The sequence below is a fragment of the Apus apus genome, chromosome 9 (genome assembly GCF_020740795.1).
Source record: "Apus apus isolate bApuApu2 chromosome 9, bApuApu2.pri.cur, whole genome shotgun sequence".
In the NCBI taxonomy this organism is placed as follows: Eukaryota; Metazoa; Chordata; class Aves; order Apodiformes; family Apodidae; genus Apus; species Apus apus.
The window spans coordinates 16,775,662-16,797,342 of NC_067290.1; the positions used below are offsets into that span (position 1 = coordinate 16,775,662).

The 21,681-nt window shown below is 46.3% G+C and overlaps 1 protein-coding gene across 2 annotated transcripts in view; it reads right to left on the reverse strand.

Moving 5' to 3' along the window:
• Positions 1 to 21,681, reverse strand: part of FRMD4B (FERM domain containing 4B) — a 94,900-nt gene that overhangs the window by 49,575 nt on the left and 23,644 nt on the right. Inside the window, exons 1-5 of one of the 2 annotated variants that reach the window (XM_051627632.1) lie at positions 16,318 to 16,447; positions 13,375 to 13,440; positions 12,557 to 12,651; positions 10,280 to 10,372; positions 6,041 to 6,125 (exon numbers count right to left, since the gene is read on the reverse strand). In XM_051627632.1, coding sequence (XP_051483592.1) covers positions 6,041 to 6,125; positions 10,280 to 10,372; positions 12,557 to 12,651; positions 13,375 to 13,440 — 339 coding nt within the window. In that variant the 5' untranslated portion in view covers positions 16,318 to 16,447. Of the gene's footprint in view, positions 1 to 6,040; positions 6,126 to 10,279; positions 10,373 to 12,556; positions 12,652 to 13,374; positions 13,441 to 16,317; positions 16,448 to 21,681 lie in introns of those variants that run through there. The other variant, XM_051627633.1, reaches the window with a different exon arrangement.

Genomic DNA, 21,681 nt, shown 5'->3' on the forward strand with positions numbered 1-21,681 from the left:
GAGGAAGTACATAAATACTTCCCTGTTTACAAGCCAGGATATATGGCAGGTATCATTAGAATTAACATATAATCACAGCTTTTGCTTTCCTGCCACAGCATCATGATGAGATACCCAACATGCACCAACACCAGACCTGGCTGAGCTGTCACAGCATCTTTACCCGGTGGCCAGGAGATCAAAGGAGTAAAACTCTCCATTCCAAATAAGACAGGGAATTAGACTCCAGAGGAGGTGACCAAGTCAAGAGATGCAAGGTATGAAACTTTGGCAGCAAACCAACCAAGCCTTCATCAGCAATGGGCCAGCCCAGCTGGGACACAACCTACACCTCCCCTGGCAAGAGCCTCGACAGGTCCCTGGGGCACCATCAACCTTTACAGCAGGCAGTCTTGACCAACCTCAACCACTCAGAGGTGCCGTGCAGAGTCCCTTGACTGTACCCACACCACAGCCAAGTCCCTTCCCAAGCCACCAGCACGGCGCCATGTGAGGTCTCACAGAGTAATGGGGATGGAGGGGGAGGGGGGGCATGGAGATCTGCCAGTTTACTTCAGCAGGAGGGACCTGCCTCCTCCTCCTGTCACATTTTATTCACAGGCGTAACCACACTCTGTTCTTCTCATCTGCTGGTGGGTTTGGGCCATGGAGGTGGCTGCCAGCATCCACAGAAGATAAAAGCACTGCATGAAGGCCAACTGGTCCTGCTGATCCTTGTCTTGGGCTTTCCACATGCAGGAGCAGAAAAGCAAATAGAGGCAAAGGACAGAGCATATTTTAACAGCTTTGGCTAGATCAGGCTACACTGTGCTACAAGGCTGCATGGGAATGCTCCCCTCTCCCTGGGGATGGGGGAGAATTAGGAAATATCTGTTATAAAACTTTTGAGAGCTCTCTGATATATGACCACTTTGCTCTCCATGAGCTGGAAGCCAGCCAGGCTGTATGCTTACACCAGGGGTCTGTTTCAACAGCTCCTCTTGGTAAGCACTGGTCTTCAGGCTGCCAAGTGCTCACAAGCATTGCCCTTCACAAAGCTATCACAGTTACAGATCACTCTGAGAACTTCCATTGCCTGTAAAAGTTTTTTTTTCCTTTTTTTAAAGCAATTCTTGCAAGTTCTTGAAACAAATGGGAAATTAAATAAACTCCCTGACACCCAAATATAGAGAAGAAAAGGGGAACTCAGCCAACTTGACCAAGATCTTAGTTTACAGAACATATTTTAAGGACTGGCAAAGAGTCAACCGTATGGCTGCAAAGCTACATGGAGGTTAGCTCTAATGTATAATAAACTTGACAGTGCTTCACTAGCCAAGTAGGGTGTTATTTTTCCAAACTTGGCTGGTTTGAAAGAAGAAAAGACTAATTTATCTTTCCCAATTTATCATCAACATGTGCGTGACAAGTTCTGACCCACCTCCTTAAAAGTATCCCAGCTATGGTCATGGGCTGTGCAATAACACACTAGACATGTGACAAAGCTCCCCTATCCCTGTGCAAACACATCAGTGCTGAGACACCCATTTCACCTGAAGCCAAGTGCTAGGCTTTCACTATTTTGAATTCCAGCTGTACAGTAGATTTCAGAGGTCACTATAAATCTAAATTCCAGCTTCTTGCAGCCAGTGACAGGAGAGAAAGCCTTTAAATGGAAGTTGGCACCACTTTTCAGGCAGAAGTTCTCAAAGCCTTGAAAAAGAGAAGCATGTAGGAAAACAGAGCCCAGCCATACAAAAAGCATCCTTCCAGCCATTGCATTCTCCTAAAATACATATGGATAAACAAGTTTCTGAGTCACTGGGAGGCCCTTCCATAGACAGGGAGATTGAAGCTTTACCACCTCCCACCTCCTGCTCTGTGGCCCAAGCTGTTTTTGGCAGCTGACAGGGCTTCTCCAAGCTCCAACCCAAAATCACGGATGCTGGAGAGCAGAAGCCAGGCAGCTGGCTGGACCACACAGGCCAAAAGGGCTTAGGGACTGCAGCATCAGACCACAGGGAAAAACAGGCAGCTGAATGTGAAAGGAGGGTAGGGAAAGAGCATGGGCAGCATTTGTGATATTAGTGGGAGGCCAAGGTCTGTGCACACACCAGCAGCGAGGGAACAGCGGGTGCTCTTGGGGCTGTAACAGCAAATGTTGCATTCAATTCATCTGCAGGGAGACCCAGGGAGGACAATGCCAGCAAACACCAAACGGGTCATGTTGGCACATCCAGCAGAGGAAGTTTGTTCTGCAGGCGTGTACAGCAGAGCTATGCTACACTGCACAGAAGGTGCCAGTGGTGATGGGTTAAGGTGGGGTGTGGTGGAAAGGAGCAGCCAAGGACACCTCACTCTGTGCACAGATTCTGTGCTCCAGGTGCAGAACTGCAATGCTGTTAAAGGTGATATTCACAAGAACAAGTAAGGTCTCGATCCCCTTGTGGACAAAGGAGATCCCCCGGCTCCCCACAGGGGATGAGGGCAGGACAGAGGGGGACTGAGCAAACACCACCAGAGGTCCTAAAGGATGCACAAACCCAGCCTGCAGCAGCAAAAGTCCCAGAGGCACAAAAGAACTTTGACTGTATAGAACAGCACAGAGGTGGAGGACTGGGTGGGGAGCAGAAAGAAATACATTTTTGGCAGCATTGATTTAATTGTCTATTTGTCCCTCTCTTGCCAAAATTTCTACAGAAATTGCAAAATACACAAGCCCCAGATTCCTCCAGCCCTTGGAGGGGAAATGTCCTACCAAATTTGCAGAAAGGAGCTGACACATTTGCAGGAAGGAAAGTGGAGTTGAGAGGTGAGGAAGGGAGTGTGTCTGTGCACTACAGAACACCAGCCTTAGCCCTTCTCAGAATATTAATGCAGGTTTTAGTTACATTATTTATTATTCAGAAGCCATATTTTGTAATGTATTGTATAATTAATAACATATTTAATATGCAGTATTATTTGTTTTGAATTTTTATTCAGCTGTAAGCAAAACCTCTTTGGAGTCATCTGGAGCAAAAGAGCCAACACAGAGTGCCCAGCAGCTCCAGCCTATGCCCAGAGATGCCAGACTTCATTACAGAGGTACCGTTCTCTTTGATTAGATACAGCCACTTACAGGATTTCCCACACAGGATTGCCTGCAGATCTCTCAAAGAATACTGTAAATACATTTCTGGTGCAGCATCTGAAGCTTATAAGCCACAGATAAATCCCCTCCAGAGGGGGAACTGGCACAAAGCTTGACCAACACACTGGCTGTATTTGCCCCAACCTTCAGCTGACTCTCGTGTTGTGTCCTGCACAATGTCAGGAGCTTTGACATGTACCATCTCACACCCAGGGCAAAGTCACCCTCCCACCCTCTGCTCAGGAAAGCATCATTTTCCTTTAAAGCACACAACCACAGAAGCGTGGGTACCTACACATAACTGTGCTGTCAACACATGCCAGTGCTCAGGAATGTCAAGAGGACACAAACACAAACTCCTTCAAGCATCAGGCCTCTGCACCACCCTGGATTTAGGCTTTCCACACAGTGTCCCCTCTTGCCAACTAGATACCATGAGAACTTTGAGAACAGCTTTGTGAAAGCAAAAGAAACCATGACCAGCTTTTAAGCAATCTTATCCACGCAGGTCTTTTCACACCCCAGTATTGCAGCATTTATCCTCCAAGCCACATTCCTGGCCCACACAAAGCAGAAGCTTCATGTAAAGATCCAGGCTAGGATTTGGCCCTGGCAGGGCATCCTCCAGCACAACCTGTGGAGCACTCCCAAGCACAAGGGCTGGGTGTAAGTTGCTGCTTTTTGAGACAGTGGGCTTTCCTCATTCATGCAGCAAGGAAAGGAAAGGACAAAAGCCAAAAGCTAAGCTGAGGCAGGTCTAACCTCCTGGAGCTGGATTAACGACTGAGAAACACCAGGGAACATTCCTTGTTGTCACCAGTGAGCACCATCCCTGTGCTTCACCAGAGCTGGGGATCTGCTTGTATTCAGGAGCTGACATTGCTGACACATCCTGCAGCCTGTGCCTCCCTTCCCACAACACAATGGAGCCTGGCAGCACCACAGGAGCATCCACACCATGGGAGTGCATCTGAGGAGCCCTTGTGCATCCTCTTCTCCATGCCCTGTGGGCTTAAGTATGAGAACTGGTCCTAGAGGCACCTCATTAACTACTTGAAATTTAGAGACTGACCATAAGTTTACAAAGTGGCATAAAATATTTTCTAAAGACCTAATTTGAAGGTTAAAAGCCACTGGACCAAATGCTCCTTGACAATCAACAAACTGTCTTCTGCTGCAGGAGCTTCAGGAGGGCTGTGAAGCTGCCTAGCACAGAGCACTGCTGGCAGAGCTGGGGCTCTGGGCTTTCGCTGCGTGCTGAATGGCTCAGCCCTGCCCAGAGATCCTTCTCTCTAGAGGAAGTGATGCTCCTCATCCCTCCACTGCCCACAGAAAGGGGACATGACAGGAAACCTGCTCTGCTCCTGGCAGTTGTGCTTGCAGGAATGGGGGAGGAGGCAGTTTGGGTTGTACCAGTTAGAGCTCACATCTCACAGCCCATTGGGGGAAACCATGAACCAGCCTTCATTCTAGCCTCTCCTTACTGGTTTGATGACATGTGTGCCAGTGATCAGGACGGGCAATTCTCTTATGCTTCTGCTCTCCTTTGCTTTCTCTTATGCTTTATGCATACACAGATACACTTACAGCCACGTTTTCATGTTGACCAGCCTTTGTTTCAACAGGAGTGGTATTTTTCACATTCTGTCCTACAACTAGCCCCATATTCCAATTCCAAAATTCTTTGTGCTGTCTTTCTAGCTAAGCTGCTCAAGTTTTCCCTGAAAGGATCACTACGAGTTGCCAAGACCCTCCATTTAAAATGGCAGATACGTCAAATAAAGATTTGCTTTTTATTAATCTTAACCAGTGGGGCCCCAAGTTCTTCAAACATCTTTAAAACTTCAGCATCTTGTAAAAAAAGGCACCAATTTTCTCCACTCTTCCAGAGAGCAATTCCTGTACAAAGCACAGTCACAACTCTGCCATTAACCACAGCAGGTTTCTGATCCCACCATAAAATAATGAATACTGGATACTGAGTAAGAATCTTCTAAAATATTAAACATGTTAAATGTGAAACCTTTGGCTGGCTACACTGAGCTCCACCCCTAGCTAATGACACAGGATTGTTTTCCAAGTAAGGTTGTAAGAACTGAGTCACCCTGCTGGACTGATTGAAGCACAAGTTAAAACAAAAGCCAGATACTCCAGTTTAACATTAACTGGAAAATCCCAGAAACATCAGACATTGCTGGAGTGAAGTCCATTGAAGCACAGCTGCTATGGCACTGCTGGTTCTTCGGGACACAGCAAAGGTGGCTGCCACCACCACTCTTTTTTCAGACCAAGATGTATCTGCAGCAGATCAACCATATCTTTTTAAGAACTTGGCTACCATATTACAGAGTCACTTTTAAAAATATGCTTTACCAATCTGAGCATTTTAAGAAAATAGTGGAAGCTTCTTAACCAGAGAGTAAATACAGGAAATATTTCAATAACTAACTTTGGTTGCTACTATATATACTGAATTAAGGCAGAAAAACAGGGAACTAGGAACCGAGTTGACACAGGACCTTCCTCATGGGTCTTTTCTTCTTGAGAGGTTTGAACCAAGATCAGTGAAGATGCTTGCCTTGAGTATTTGCTATACAGCATACAGAGGGATATGACAGCCTACTTGTGAAGTTACAACCCAGATTTCAAACAGCTTAAAAGCTTTTGAATATTTAAGACTTATTCTACTGTGATAAGCACACAGCAGGGTTACGAAAACAGGATGAGGAAACCATCATCCTCCTTATCCATTTGCATGAAGCAGCAGCATTTAAGTGAAGGAGCAGAGAAAGCACACTGAGATCTTAAAACTTCAATAAGATCGAGAAGTCAGATTCCTAGACAGTCCTAGCCAGGACTGGGTAGGTGGCAGAGGAGCAATAAAAGGGAGATGCACAACAAGGAGCTTCAGAGGACACTGAGCCTTACCTGGTGTACACAGGACTTGGCATTCAGAAAGAACAGCTCTACTGTAGTTTTGTCCTTGAGAAAGGAAATGCTCTCAATGTAGAACCTTAAAAAAAAAAAAAAAGAACAGTTACTTTATTGAATAGGCTTCATCTTCCTCCCAAATATATTTATTTCCTCAGCGTTTTGTTCTCTAGCAATAAAATGGCACAGAGGAACTATGAGCTCCTGCACTTAATTTCCTGCCTATTAGGAGGGAACAGGCAGAAAATCACAGGCCAACAGCACACAGGGAACAACAAACTCCTTGTTCAATAGATCATAGATATCTGATGACTTGTTATCTCCTTTGAAAGTCCTGCTGAATAAACAAAGCTCAACCCTTCTATTCAGATAAAGCCATAGAAATGGAAAAGGTAGCTCCAAATGCCCCCCGTGGCAACCCTGCAGGGCTATCCTTCCTCTAGGAGGAGAGATCTGCCATGAGCTGAGAGCCATGAACTTTGCTCCAAGCAAACAGGGACAATCAAAAATTGACAAGGAATGTTTTGGTGTCAGCTCCCTCCTGTGGAGCACACCCTTCCTAGTGATAATGGGAGTCCCAAAACCAGGGGTTTACATGGAAGGGCTGCAACTGGCTCGGCTTTGCAGGCACTGCTTGCTGCCTTCCTCCCCAGCTTCCTCTTCCCAGGGCCACGGGAGCATCACAGAGGCACACAATAACAACCCATTACTGGTTACTCTGGCCCAGCAAAGGTTAGCAGATGGGTCCCAGTTTGTTACAGAGCTACACCAATCCTGTATGCCACAGGCACTGTGCCCAATGGCACACAACCTGTGAGCTTCTCTGACTCATTGGGGGCATCAGACCAAGTACCAGTGGGATGCATTAAATGGTGTGAAGAAAACAAATTATAATTTGAGGAGTGTGGAACTGCCAAGTCAGTTTAAAGAGAGTCAAATTTGGGTGAAGGTGGTTCTGTCAATCCTCCTTTAGCTGGATCTGAAAGCAGGATACATGTGCTTTAGGTCCTTGCAGAGGATGAACGCATTGGGTCCTGACTCTCCCACCCAATGCTAGACAGGAGATACACTTTTTACCCAGCCAGCAAAGACTTGGGCCACTGCCCCCACTGCCCCAGCAGTGCAGACCACATCAGGGCTTCTCATCGGCTTGCCTTTGGCAGCAAGAGGGCTGGATGGCCAGCACATGGCTTGCAGGCCATGATGTTTATCAGAACCAGGCCAAACCCTCCCACAGCCAGCGAGGATGCTCACAGCCTCAAGCTCCAGCCACTGATCTCTTGGTGTAGACGATTTGCAAGAGACTACAAATCCACAGCAGCAGCACGGAGCACATGGTAGGAAGCAGTAAAGCCAGCACCTGCTGCACTTGTTAGGAATGTATGCAGTATTTATGCTGTGGCATGAGATAAGCAATACATTAAATATTTTGCATTCCTACAGTGTGTTCCATCAAATTAATTTTAAAGCACTCCCCAGAATGCCTCTTCAGGATAAGGAGGTAATTTCCCCATGTTACAGGCATGCAGGCTGTCCAAGGGGCAGGCCCAAGCCCAGCAGCCTGCCCCAGACATTTGAAAGGCTGTTTTACATTCCCATGACTCACTTCTCACCAAGAACTGCAGGAGCCACAGGTATTTCTACCCTCTTGATCACACCTGATATAATTATTTTCCCCAACAGCTTTGCACTTTAAATACACTTGAGTGTTTCTCTCCAGAAATGCCTCTGCCCTCTGCTGCACCAAAAAGGTCATGTTCCTCAACTAATGACCTCATTTGCACTTGCAGTTTCTTTCAACTAAGAGTCAGACACAGCTGATTTATCCTCAGAAGCAGGGTAGTGTCCCTGGCTCTGAAGAGAGGTTGATCCCAGTCACTGCTGCTGCAGAGCAGGAGACCAAGGGATCTATGGATTTAGGGAGAGAGCACCAGGGAGGCTTTGCCCTCTGCAGCCAGGCCTGTGTGCTCTGTTTCTTCCATGGTACAAGCCCTGTGCTCTTATCACCACAGGACAGATGGGGAACACTGGACCACAGAGATAATGATGCTCAGGGGATGACAGGCATCTTTGAGAACACCATGAAGTGTTATGTTCTGCATTTATTTCTAATGCTGTCAGTATCCTTGAAACTAGAATGACAATTTTGTAAGTCCTAAATCTGCATTATAGAGCCCTTCATCAACTGCATGTGCTATATGAAAATGTATGTGACTGGACTGAGCTCATGCCAGATGTAGAATAATGAAAACCTGAAAGTATTATCATGTGTTCCATTACTGAACAACAAAAGCTCAGGGCTGAGGTATTGTGAACCAAATGAGGGTCATCACCAGGTGTCTGGGGATTACCCCCCATTTCCAATATTGCTACTGGAAACTGTCCAGCACAGTGCTGTAGGATACTGGGAACTGATGCTGTTGCACATTTGCCACTTGCTATGAGAACAGCAGCTCAGCACCCTGCCTCATCCTTGCATCTCAAACAAAAGTGACACAAGCAGTATCTGTTCTGCCCATGGCTGAACTTACTTCAAATCCACAGAAGGCATGGCTCATGCATGAGGGCTTGCCTGGCCCAAGGGACCCTGCCCTGGCAGCAGCAGCCACCACTGTCACGCTGTGCATGGCTGGAGACCATCCAGCCCATGGGAACAGGAGCCAAGCCCTGGGGCTCCTGCCCAGCCCCTCTGTGCCACTTACCCCACACCTGGTTACGCTTTTCCGTTCAAGTCATGGGCACCTGCAGCTTCAACTGTGTGTTCCGGGTGTTCTCGTGGGAGTTGAATTAAAACTGGCCATGAAAATGTGTTTATATGAGATAAGTGTCTGAGGTAACCACCCAAGGCATCTGCCATGGGCCAAAGGCCTAGAGTTACTTATCCAAAAAGCTGTAACAAAGCAGAGAACTGCAGGTTTTGAAGGGGCTTTTCTGCTGGAGTATCTTTTTTCCACAGGTCAGTGTCTGTCTTGTTAATTATTTCTGTATCCTCTTCCTCCTTCTCTGCTTCTCACTCACTGCCCACCCCCTTGGCTCCTAATTGCTCATTTTGGATCTCATGACCCCAGAGAAGCTAGGCTTAAATTTAGCTTCTAGAAATTGATCTTTCCAAGCCCACTCCTCACAAATCAACTCTTGCTCAGGTCTCTGATCACCATGGCCTATACAGGATCATCTTGCAACAAAGAGGGCCAAACGAACATCACAAACCAACAGCTCTAATCCCCACCAAAGAAATGCTCAAATCATAAGATTCCCTCACAACTTTTTTTTGGACAGTCATAGATTTTATCATCCCAGATCCTCATCAAGCACAGTGAATATATTGAAGGGCTCATCCATTTTAAAATGTTGTTGCTTGTTTTGGTTTTTCCTTTCTCTTAAAAGTGGGGAAGAGAAGCTCTGAACTCCATCTCAAATAAGAACATCTTCATCATTAAAAGAAGTGCCATTTGTTTGAACCATTTGACCAGGGTGAGGAGGATGTGGTGAGGTGACAGCACTAAATGATCCAACTCCACAAGAGGCTCAGCCTTGAAGGTGCTTCAAATAATTAAGCACATGAGGCATAAATTTATTGAGATATGAAAAGCAAATGAGGTCACTCTGATCTCATTTTCCTCATGGACTGTAAGGAAAACAAAAACTCCAACAATATTAAGAATATAATGCTTGGTGTTTTCTGCCAGAACAGCTCTGTCTCATGGGACATGGGGGTTTTTTTTCACGCCCTTAACCACCCACAGAGCTTTGCCAGCAAAAGCTCTAAAGTAATGCAATTACATTGGCCAAAATCACCACTTTGCCAGGGATTTTATTCTCTCCTGAGGATTGTCTTAAGCTGTGTGAGCAAAGCAGCCATCAGCAATCCCTTTCAAGTACAGACAACCCTTAAATAAACACAGTATGATTGTTTAAACAAACTGTATTAAAATTCAGCACTAATAAAGACAGGCCAGGCAAAGAAGATATTTAAAATACGGGGTTTAAAAAACCCCACCACCCCAGGAACAATGCCCTAGCAACAGTTTTAAAAGTATCAGGTTCCAAACTATATTTTGCAGTTAAATACAAAAGAGAACACCACTTACCCAGGACCTAATCTTCTAAAAATAATATATCGCTTTGACATTTGTTTTCCCTTTATCAGATCTGTAATCAGTTCTTTTCAACAAAACCCCCTGGTGATATATAAAACTAAGTGCTAATGTTTTCTTTGTGGAAACAATTACTCACCGAACAGCAAAGTACAAAGTTGCTGGGCCTGGTTTCTTGGGCAAGTCATGGTCCAGGACCCGGTGATCCAGCTGCAGCCAGACACTCTGACCTCTGTGGAAACAGGTTGGGGAGGCAGTTAAAAACTGGGATGGGAAATACAGAAATGGGGTCTTTCCAGTGCTCATGTTTACACCAGCTGTTACTTTAAGAAGTGCAAGATTAAGCTCTGAGGCAAGCAAGCATCTCAAAATTATTTCCTTTTTTCCTAACTTGCAGATGTTGGAGTAATTCACTTTTGGATGGTAGAGATCCCTCTCTGCAGTTGTATTTTCAGCTGCAGCACAAAATTCACAGCACAGCACCCAGAGAAACAAAAGATTGTTGAAATTACTACCTTTGCTACAGACAGGAATGCTCCCATTGACTTCTCATGTTTAGCAGGGGTACCTGATCTATAGCAGAGGCTGGACGTTTGCCTACAGCAGAAATGGGTTTGATCTCTTCTGCATGGGGACTGCACAGCTCTGCTGCCATAGCCCCCCTCTCCCCCCCACTCTGTTCTGCACCATCCCCAGGCCCAGCAGGACAGAAAACCCTATTTCAGAGCAGAGAGGTTTACCACAGGCACTCTTCATTTAATGAGGCAGCTGTATGAGACACTTCTCTCTACAGTGGCTACCTTGATTGAAACTGGAAGGAAGGCAAAAAGAAAACAAAAACGCCCCCAAACCCCCAATAACCTCCCTGAGGACCCTGGGGCTGAGGAGAGAGACAGGAACCTAAGGGCTGCCTGGAAAGGCTGAGCCATGGGTGCCCTCCAGAGGCCACACGCTCCCTCCAAGCACCCAGCTCAGCCATGTACACACGAGGTAGCCTCTGGAGTCCCACTGGCATGTCTGGGGGTGCCAACAAGCTTTGGGGATTCCCCTGGCAGCAGTTTAAAGCTCATCGTGAGAGAGTGCCAGCAACCAAAAACCTCTAAAAGAATTTCATGGCAGCTCTTCTGGAGGGAGAAATAAACCAAGTGCAAACAGCATCCTCAAAGGATTTCCAAAAGAGCTGGAAGAAAGTATTTTCCAACACTTGAAAGGACAAGGATGTGGCAAATATATTCTAGGGAGAGCCCAAGAGGAGGGTGGCTGATAAAAATAACACACTGCTGCAGTCAGGGCCATGGAGTGAGCAGCTCCCACTAGCTCCATAAGCACCAGCCCTTTCCCAAGGGCCAGTCCTGCACCTGCAGATGGGAACAGCCCTGGAAGGGCGGCCCCAAAGATGGCTCCAACATGGCTTGTAGGTGAAGGCTTCCATCCAGAACACCATAAAAAGCAGCAGCAGAAAGCAGCAGGGAATAGTATTATCCCCATTGGACAAGGGGAGGCTTATTCAGGGGCTGTTTTGGTACACAACTCCAATTCCCCACTGCCTCAAGCAGCTCTGCTCCAGCTTTTTTGGGGAGCTGAAGGTAACTCTCCTGGAGATGCTGGGCCTCGGGAGCAGAGCCCTGCCCACAAGTTTCAGTCCTGCACCCAGCAGATATGGGGGAGCATCTCAGCACCATGCTGAGAGATGAGTCTGAAGATCAGCCGAGATTTCCAGGTCAATGCCATGGAAGCAAATCTCCTGCAGTGATCCAGAGCCTGGCCATGGCATCTCACCCAGCCTGGCAGCAGCCACCAGCATGGCTGGCAGGGGATGGGCAGCAGCTGCCTGAGCATCAGCAACAGTCCAGCTGCCAGGGTTGTGCATTTCTAGCAAGTTCTGCTTTTGCAGCTCTTCTTTGATAGTCTGCAGAACAGCTTGGATACCTAAAATTCATAGGGAAGCCAGAGGAAAATTGTTTATGGGAAGGCCTAACCTCATATTTCAGTGCTGCTGGGGAAGTTTAAAAGATTCAATAGTACATCTGAGATTACAGTCCAAAGCAACAGGAGCAATTGATTTTGAAAATAAATGCAAAACTTTGTTGTTGTTATTGAAAGTGCAGAGCAGGACAGCTGAGGGTGTTCACGTGGGAAATTATTGCTCAATCAATTTTTTCATCTTGTGGGACAAAAATGAAAAGTGAAAGCATCAGGAAGATATTTTACAAGTATTCTCTGGTTTGTGCCCAGAAGATATTTTCAAAATATTTTCTGTTTTGTGCCTTCCCCTTGCCTCAGCCAAGCAGCACAGGTAGTAAAATGTTTCTTCTTAAGAAGTTATTTTTCCATCACAGTGAGTTGCCACAGTGTCAAGGATATATTTCACATTGCATTAATCACACAGTCTTTTAAAATAAATCAACATACTTACGTATCATCTATAAATGTTATTCCAAAATACTCCTTTTCTTTCAGGTTGAAGTGTGAGGCCACCAGATCCAGTAACTCCCGAGACAAAAGTTTGGGCTATTGAAAGAATAAAAATAATTTCATTACAGTCCAGGCTTTTAATATATCATTAAAATTTTCTCTGAAAATACTGACATTTAAGTAGACATGGCCAAGTCAAAACCCTGTTGTACAACTCAATAGAGAAGTGGCTCCATCAGACTCAGTGGGATTTGGTCTCTGTGGAGCTGCAGGTTGTACAGAACATGGAGACAATTATGTACTTATCCCATGACATGAAGCTGAAGTGCATGGACTGGCCACTGCTTTCCTCTTCCTGGGGAAGAATGGGGCAGCTCAGGCTCTCCTGCACTTACAGGATGGATTTCTCAATTAAGAAAAAACTGTGCACAAGAGCATCTCATGTTTTGAGTTCTGTTATGGGAGTAAAACATCCCCAAAAACACCAGCTTCTCTTCCCTTCTAAATTACTTCAAAAAAACACCACAAGGGGTGTGTTTAATAAACTTTAAGAATTTTGGTGAAGGCAGACGAAAAGCTGAATGTGGAGCTATGGCAGATATTTTGCCCACTGTGCATCCATGCCCAGGGGAAACCCCCCTGCTAGTTCAGGAGGGGCATGAGTGCCTGAAAACATGCTTGTTTATTCCACTTTTACAAGTCGCTCTAGTAAGAGAACTTTTCTTCAAAACATCACTTATGCATCACTCCCTACTAGCGCCACTGAAGAAAATAAGCAGAAAAATCTGGCACCAGTGCCTAAAAAAGCAGGGTCTGTACCTGAACCAGCAGCTCCAAGTTCCTGTCATCGAGGAGATGCACCTGGCAGTGCCGGCCCTCTGTCATCTGCAAAGACAGCAACACAGCCCCGTGAGGAAGGGCAGGACCCCCAGCTCTCCTGGTTTGCACCAGACCACGTGCAGCTCAGCAGCAAGGGCAGCACATAGCAAGTGCTAATCTGCACTGATAAGGGAACCCACTGTCCTGGAGCTCAGCATCCTTCTCCAAAGACTAGGTGTGGGGAGCTGCCAAAGCACTCTCAACTCCCATCAACTTCAAGCTAGAATTAAGAGTGCTTAGCAGCACTCAGGGTCAGACAGAAGAGACACAAGTGCTACAATAACTTAACCTGAGGATGAACCAGCCTGGCTAGTACTGTAGCCACCAGCAAGCAGCAGAGATGACCTGGGACCCATTAAATCCCCATCTATCCAAGCCTCCCTGCAGGTGGGTCAGCCTAAATTTGGTCCTTTGACAGAAGATCTGGTCTGTACTCTAGATGGAGTCTCTACCAGGACATTAATCCTCTCCCTTCTCACAAGCATTAGAACTCACTGTCTCCAGAGGATTCTTACATAGGTGCTCACACACATCAAGACAGGCACTTGGGCTGAATGATTAGGAGCAGGATGAGCCTTGCAACCTCTAACCTTGTATCTGGACCACCTCTGTTTCCACTTTGTGTCACATTTATCTCTTGCAAACAACACACCTTCCTCCAAGAACAGGGCAATTCAGAAATAGCTGCACATTATGCCTTTTTAATATCTCTCCTTTGAAACATAATACATTTCCACAAAAGCTTCTACATTATTTAAAATCTGTTCTAATTCTGGAGCTCTTGCTGGCTTTGGTAAGGGCTGGCTTCACAACTCGCTCCAGGAGAGGCTGGTGAAGGAAACCTGGCTCTTCTATTTATTCTCCCAGCCCCAGAGTAACTCATTCTCCTGACAGCACAAGCTTCTTGCAGACTATAAATTCTGAGCTCTGAAGATGGTTTGCTCAGATATGGGCTCCCAGGGGGATTAAATGGCAACGCACAAAGATTTCTCCTTTCACATCCTTCTGGGTCTGCCAGGTTGGGGACAAGGACGGGGCTGAGCTCTACTGCCACCAGCACCCTCCACCCCTCCCTGCACTTCCAAACATTATGAAGAGTTAAAAATAAATACAAGTTATACATGATTGCAGCATGACCAAAGAGACCTCCAGCCCTCCCCCTCCCGCACTGCCCCGTTTCAGCACGTGGCTGTTTGCACAGCGAGGGCTGCTGAGCCACAGCCTCTTCTGTCACCACTCAGCCAGAAGCAGCCAAATTAACAAAGCTGTATTGTCTTAACTAATTGAGTGCACTTTGACCAGGACCCTGGGGGGAGCCTCCTCCTGAGGAGCTCTGCAAACAGGTCAGAGATGAGCATCTGCAGGCATAGCTCTTGTCGTGTGTCTGGGAAAAAGAGGCCTTGGCACCTGTGGCACCAGCTCCAGCAACTTACAGCACTAACTAGACACGTATCACCACATTGCTCACCAAAACAGCAATACTGGTAACAGGACAATTTGCAGGGTGAGTCTAGCTGGAAGAAACCCCTTCCCTTTCATTTTTCCTACTGCAGAGAAGGTGAGTTTGTAGAGAAGTGCCAGGTTAAGAGGGACTTGCTGTTCACACAGTGGTGCAGAGCAGCGACTGCACCATCAGGGAGGCAGCAGTGATGCCCCCTGTGCAAACCAGAGCTGCACCCCATGGTACCACTCCCTGAGGAGGCATCAGCCCAGAGCTGCACCAGTCCCAGGCCCACACTCCCACCAGGGCAGCACTTTCTGTGCTTTATCCTTCAGGTTTGGGAAGCAAAGCTGCAGCATCCCTATTCCACCTTCCCGCACGCTCCCTGCTATTTACCCCCTCCCCAAGCACACTGCCTGGAGCCCTTAAATCCATTACGATGTGATCACGGGTACATTAGTTCCCAAGAGCTGAAGGTCTGCCATTGCACAGTCATAAATAAGTCCATGTTGTCATCAATTAATCATTTCATCAGCACACTCTTCAAGGTGATGCATATTTCTGCCTCTGACATGCTGTTACCAACCTGCCCCTGTTGTGAAGTGTCTGATCCAATAGTGTTTTTAAATCATTCCCCATCTGTTGCTCTGAGATAGCACAAGGGTTGCCATTATTTAATTGCTAGCTGCTTTAGCTTTCACCCAGTGAAACCACATTAATCACTTCTGACTGTTTTAATTGCCTCGGTTGTCTATTGTTAAGTAAAAAGGATTTCTATTATAGCAAACATATCCATGAATCCTGTGCTGAGGAGAAAGGAAGGATGTCTGGAAGATTAAAACATAAAAGAAATATTGACCGTAACCTGCTATCCAAGGTAACTGCAAAGCACCTTAAAAGTAATTAAACCTTATGACACCCCTGAAGATAGGCACAATATAATTATTTCTGATTTGTATTGATGAGAAAACATAAGGATACAGCTTAAAAGTCCAATTTGCAGATTTAGATACGGATAGCATTTAGTACCTGAGCCTCCAGGAATCTCGTCTCAGAAGAAATCTTACAGCTGCTCCCAGAGTTCTGGCAAGCTCAGTGAAGAAGTTGCAGAAGATGCCAGGTTCTTCAGCAACAAAGCACACCAAAATGCCATTCCTGCAACAACCCTGCCAGCTCCACGGCATGTCTCCCAAGCTCAACATGGCCATGGGCTCCCGGCACCCCAGGAATGCTGTGTCACATGGTGGGACACAGAGCAACATCCAGGGTTCTGAAGTGTCTGCTGTTGCTTATCGCTCAAGTAAAAAGGAGGGTCTCTGGAGCCCCTTCTAGTTGCTGCTTGCACCCCTCTGCCCCCCAGCCTGTATGCAGACACCTGAGGGCTGCATCCCTGCTAAGATGCCTTCTACACTTGGGCTGAGCAGCAGAACATGGATACTCACTGTGTGACACCACAGCCTGGTTGAGGAGCACAGATCTGCCAGGGTGACAATCCGTTCTGCATTCAGAGACTGCAGTCCCCAAACAAAGCAGTGCTAACCACGTCAGCCCAAACATCAGCCCTTCTCCTCCTATTGCAGACCCCAGGTTCCAGCAACCAGCACCCTTGTTTCTGCAGCTGTGCAAGAGCTTACTCCAAGTATCCCCGCCCCATTCCTGATGGGGCAGAGAGCAATTCACTTGGCTTACTCTGTACTTAAATACAATCAGAAGCAAATTACTGCCAATTACTATCAGAGAGCAACCCAAGCCCATCCTGCATCAGGAATGTCACCCACCAGAGAGGTCATCTCGAGGAGATGTTTCTCTCCTCACTTGAAGCTGCCCCCGGACAGACTAGGTTCCTATATACAAGGCACTACTCACATTTTCCAAGTCTCCTTCACACAGGGGGCAGAAGCAAAAGCTTCAGAGTCTATCACAGCTGCCAGACCACCTCACAAACTTTGGACGATCAACCACCTTCCACCAGCCTTGTATTGTCCCAGTGCAGTGACACAGAGATGTGACAGGGCTGTGGTGCAGCAATGCCACATACTCCAACGCTGGCGTCAACAGTCGGTTCCTCTCCTCTTGCCTGAAGAGGAGCTTCAAAAAGAGGACTTCACCATCACAGCATCACGGGAGAAGTACATGTTTTTGGCCATGGAAGAGTGCCTCCAGTCCAGCAACCAGAGACCCTGAACTCCTGGAGCTGAAACAGGAAAGGACTCGTTTTTAACTCCCCCAGTGACACCGGGGCGATTTATTTCCCTGCAGCACATCCGCTCATGGGGCTGTTTCCCTGGGCTCTGGGAAGGGACCCATGTTTGACTCCCCAGCTCTCAGGGTACTGGCTCCTCCTCGACAGAGACCAAACACCCAGGAGCCCCTTGCAGACACATTTTCATCTTTAATTCAGCACGCCTTGCTAATCTGAACAATATAATTGATTTTCTATGTAGTTGGACCAATCCATCACGAGATGAGCACAGCTGTCTGGCTCAGTTAAGAAGTGGCTGAGCAGTCTTGAGATCTATTTGCACATATCTATGTTTGCAGCTTATTCTCATTGATTTTTGTATTGTCTGTACAAATGATTTGGTCATGTTTTTGCAACATGTCCCCAAGATGGTCTTTTTAGCAGTTGATTTCAAAAGTCTGCTAATATTTAATGAATTTGACCTGGGTAATAGCTTAAGTATCCCTGTATCCCATCTCATTCTCAATGGGAAATTAGCAGAGCAATGCAACAGAGTCTCATTTTTGTCAAAACCACTGAGATATGGGGATGCTGGATTCTTAATTTTTTTCCCCCAAAGTCTTTTGTATGCTCTGTGCTCAAATAAGCAATAAAAACCCAAACACAGAGAGGAATGAGAAGTAGAATAAACACTGTCCAATGCAATAATTTTGTATTACTGCATTTCTGCAGCCCTCCTGACTGACAGACATCCAGCTTTCTGCAAGAAGCTGATTTTACTTCAATGAAAAAGCAGAATAATGAAGGAGGAGAAATGCATAATTCTCAGAATCTGTGTGTGGAAGTAAAGCACAGGGGGAGACTGCCATTCTAGACAGCAGGTTAAAATGTTCAAAAAGGTTTCATAGAGCTGGACCACTGCGCATTTTTTTTTCTCCCAGTCTCACTTGTGACACAAAAATTAAGAAAAATTCTGCACCTAAAAATCATAGAGGCACATTTTCCAGAACATCAGTCCTTTAAAAAGAAAAAAAAAAAAAACAACAAGAGAGAGAGAAAAAAAAGTATTTCTTGGCTACTTAAACCCTGAGATATCCTGAGCTTGAATGTTTATTTGGAGGAAAAAATATACCCATATGCAGGATATTTATGCTATTTCTCTTTGGCAGAAACATCCTCCCTATTCGAAGCTGGTTGTTACATACAATATTTTTAGATATCCATGGGTGTCATCCAGCCAGGAGAAAAATAAGAAAAAAGTAATTAGACAGGGTGTAAACAGGAAACCTCAAAAACATACAAAAAAACCCCAACCAAACTGTGAGCCAAAAAAAAATAGCTGACAGAATAACGTATCTCCTGAAGCACAGCTTAGGACTGGGAAATCATGAAGGGTTTGGGGTCAGTAGAGCAAACCCGAATGTGTTGCACTTCTTCCAGGCCAGATTTCATCTCCCAAAACTGGGCAAATTGCAGAGACATCATGTGGCACAGCTGGCTTTATCTGTCCCCTGACTTCTATTTTTAAGTCTTTTTTGTTTTAAGAAGGCCTGGAGTCTTCTTCATCATCAGAGAAAGCCAAAAAAACCCTAACAGCTCTGTGGCCAAAGAAGAGAGGATTATCCATAAACTGCACATTATCTTGAGACAAAATTGGGAACTGTTTCCACCCCTGAAATGCTGGGAGGTCTGTGCCTGCATCCCAGCTGCTCTCATGTGGGATGTGCCAGGACTTGGGCTTCAGCAGCCACATGCACACACTTCTGGCACAACCATGTTGCACTGGTGGGTACATGCCACCTGTCCAGGGACAGGATGGCATCAGGATCCTGCATCCACGTAAATAAGCATTGCTGGAAGCTTTAAATCCACCCCTCCCTTCATATTAGCATTTTTAATACCCCAAACTCCATGAGAAATCTTTTGGAGTCACCAAATCCCTTCTCCCAGCTCTCCTCTTCCCTTTCTTTCAACATAAGCCCTTTTGCTGGTGTATGGATGTTCCTGAGCACCTGCAGGGGCTCTGCCTGGAAAACACTGGAGCATGGCACCAGGGATTGGGTCCCAGCTGCACAAACCTGCACACGTTATTTCCCTCAGCTTCTCTCAGGGGAACTATCTGAAGCTAAACTTTGCTGGCAGGTGAGTAAGCTCTGGCAGATATTCTACAGACAGAAAAAGCCCTGCACTGATGCATCCATAAATGAGAAGGGGAAGCATTTTCACTAAATAACTGGCCAATACACAAAGCCTTAAGCCTGTAGATCTGAAAGTGAGAAATTGGACTGTTGTGCATCATCAGAACAGATTATGAAAATGGATCATTTATTCCTGAAACAGGCACATCACGGTGGCTCAGAGCACCGAAGAAAATCAAACGGATATAAAAACCCAGCAGAGCAATATTTCCACTCAAAAGATGCTCATGGTCTGTTAGGGAACACTGTCCTTTTGCCACAAAGACCCAGTTTCCACAAACCCTGCGGAACAGGGGGGCCCAAAAATCCTCCTGTCCTGTTCTGCCCAGTGACTTGGAGGCAGCAGCACTGCTTTGCAGGTGTAGGAGCCCAGAGAACCAGCCTTAAAAGACAATTTCACCTCAAAATCCCTACCTGAGCTGCAGTTTACTAGCTATAAAGCATCACCAGTAATTTCCTGTAAGGATTTGTTGCCTTCTTACCCCCACCCAAAAAAAAAATTAAAAAAAAAAAATCTCTTCTGTAACTCATAAGCCTGTAAGAGATTTTAAAGCTTAATATTGAAGCCCCCACACTGACCTCAGATTTTCATCAGCATTTAGGCTGGGTTTTTTACCTACAGTCCTGAAGGCATTTAGGCTTAGATCCTCAGCTGCCTTAGATCAGCAGTGCTTCATTGACTTTGATACAACTGGCTGGCTTGTGTCTGGCCCATAAACGTGCACAGCCTAATAAAAACATGAAATAAGATGCATGAATGTATTGCAATACGGAGGTGCCTTAGCCAGGCACACCTCAGAAAAATAAAAGTCTTTGCCTGTCCTTCTGGAAGGAAGAGCCCTGTGTGCAGCTGGGGGGAAGAGGGGAAAAAGTTATAATGCTCAAAATGACCTCAGGGTTTCCTGGTGGGTCTGAGTAGGTGCCCATCTCTGACTGTCCTGTGGTGGGAGGTGCTCAGGGGAAACAGATGGGTGGGGGGTTGGAAATGCTTCACCCTCCCAGGGTGTGGATATGGGGAAAGGAAAAATTACCACATCCTCCTGCCACATCCTATCCCACTGCACCCTTCCCCATCACCTCCTTTTCCAGCAAAGGGTGCAGCACAAGGGCCACCAAGTGATGCCTCCTCTGCATGGCTGCCCACCCCTCGAAGTCTCCAGGACTCACTGAGACCTCCTGCAAAATGCAAAGGCTGGCTATGGGTTCAGAAACTCAGGTTTCCCCCCAGTCTCTGCACACACCAGCCCAGGAAGCTGGTGGGTCCCCTGCCACAGCCTGGCCCAAGCAGAGATTATAAACTTTCTGCGATCCCTTCAAAGCTAATGGCAGAGCTTCCACCAGCTTCATAGGGGGCAGACTGTCTCCAGACAGTGCCTCTTCTTCCTAATCTTCAGGTCATCAACAAACCTTTGGTTGAAGTCCTGACTCTAATGTAGACAGTGAATGTTGCCATTAACTTTTATAGGGCAAGGATTTTGACTTGAATCATTTATTATCTTGCTATTAACCTTAACGGAAGCCAGTCTCTGCTTCATTTTAAGCAGCCAGTGGTGCACTGAAGCGTCCAGCTACACCTTTCACCCTTTCTGCTATGGCAAGCCACCCCATAAGACACATCTCACCTCACCAGTGTGACTCCAAGTGACATCTCAAGGGTTGGGTGGGCTCTCTGTGTTACCATCCCGACACTCATGGGGTATTTACACACAGCAATTTCAGGGACTGTACAGAGTCATTCCCAGCATCAGAGCACCCCTGTGCTTCTGGCCTTGGGAGCAGCCAGGCAGGGACAGACACTTGAAGACCCAACTGAATACAACAGCCACACAAATAAGGTTTCAAGATGAGACGGGTTGTAGAAAATTTACTTAAGCACAAGATCATACAAATGCCCCTTTGATGATGATTTCTATGGAAACATTTGCTCTACTAAAGTTTGGCAAAGAGTTAAAGATAAAACACAGTGCCTGGAACAGGGATCTGAGAGGCTCTCTGGGTTGCATGGCACCTTCCTAAAATAGCCACATGAACTGAAGATATGATGAAAAAACTGGCTCCTGCAGAGCATCAACTGACTTTCTTGTAAGCCCCACCAGCTGAGCCAGTAAAAAACGCTGGCAAGGCAACAGTCCAAGTGCTCTCCCTCACTGCAGGCACTGTGGCTTTTCAGGGCCCAGTGCCAACACACTTTCCATGCAATTCTCCTTTTTCCTATTTATTCTACTTTTTCTCATTACAGCAGATGGCAAATCTAAGGAACTCTTTCACTTGCCTTAATGATGATTTGCTGACAAAAGGCACAGCCTCTTGTGGTCACTAGAAAGATCCCACTCACTGGAGCAGGTCATGGGGCTTTAAAATTTCCTCTCCCCCTCCCAAAATGCAATGCTCAGAAGTAATGGTGAGCACACTTATTAAAAAAACCA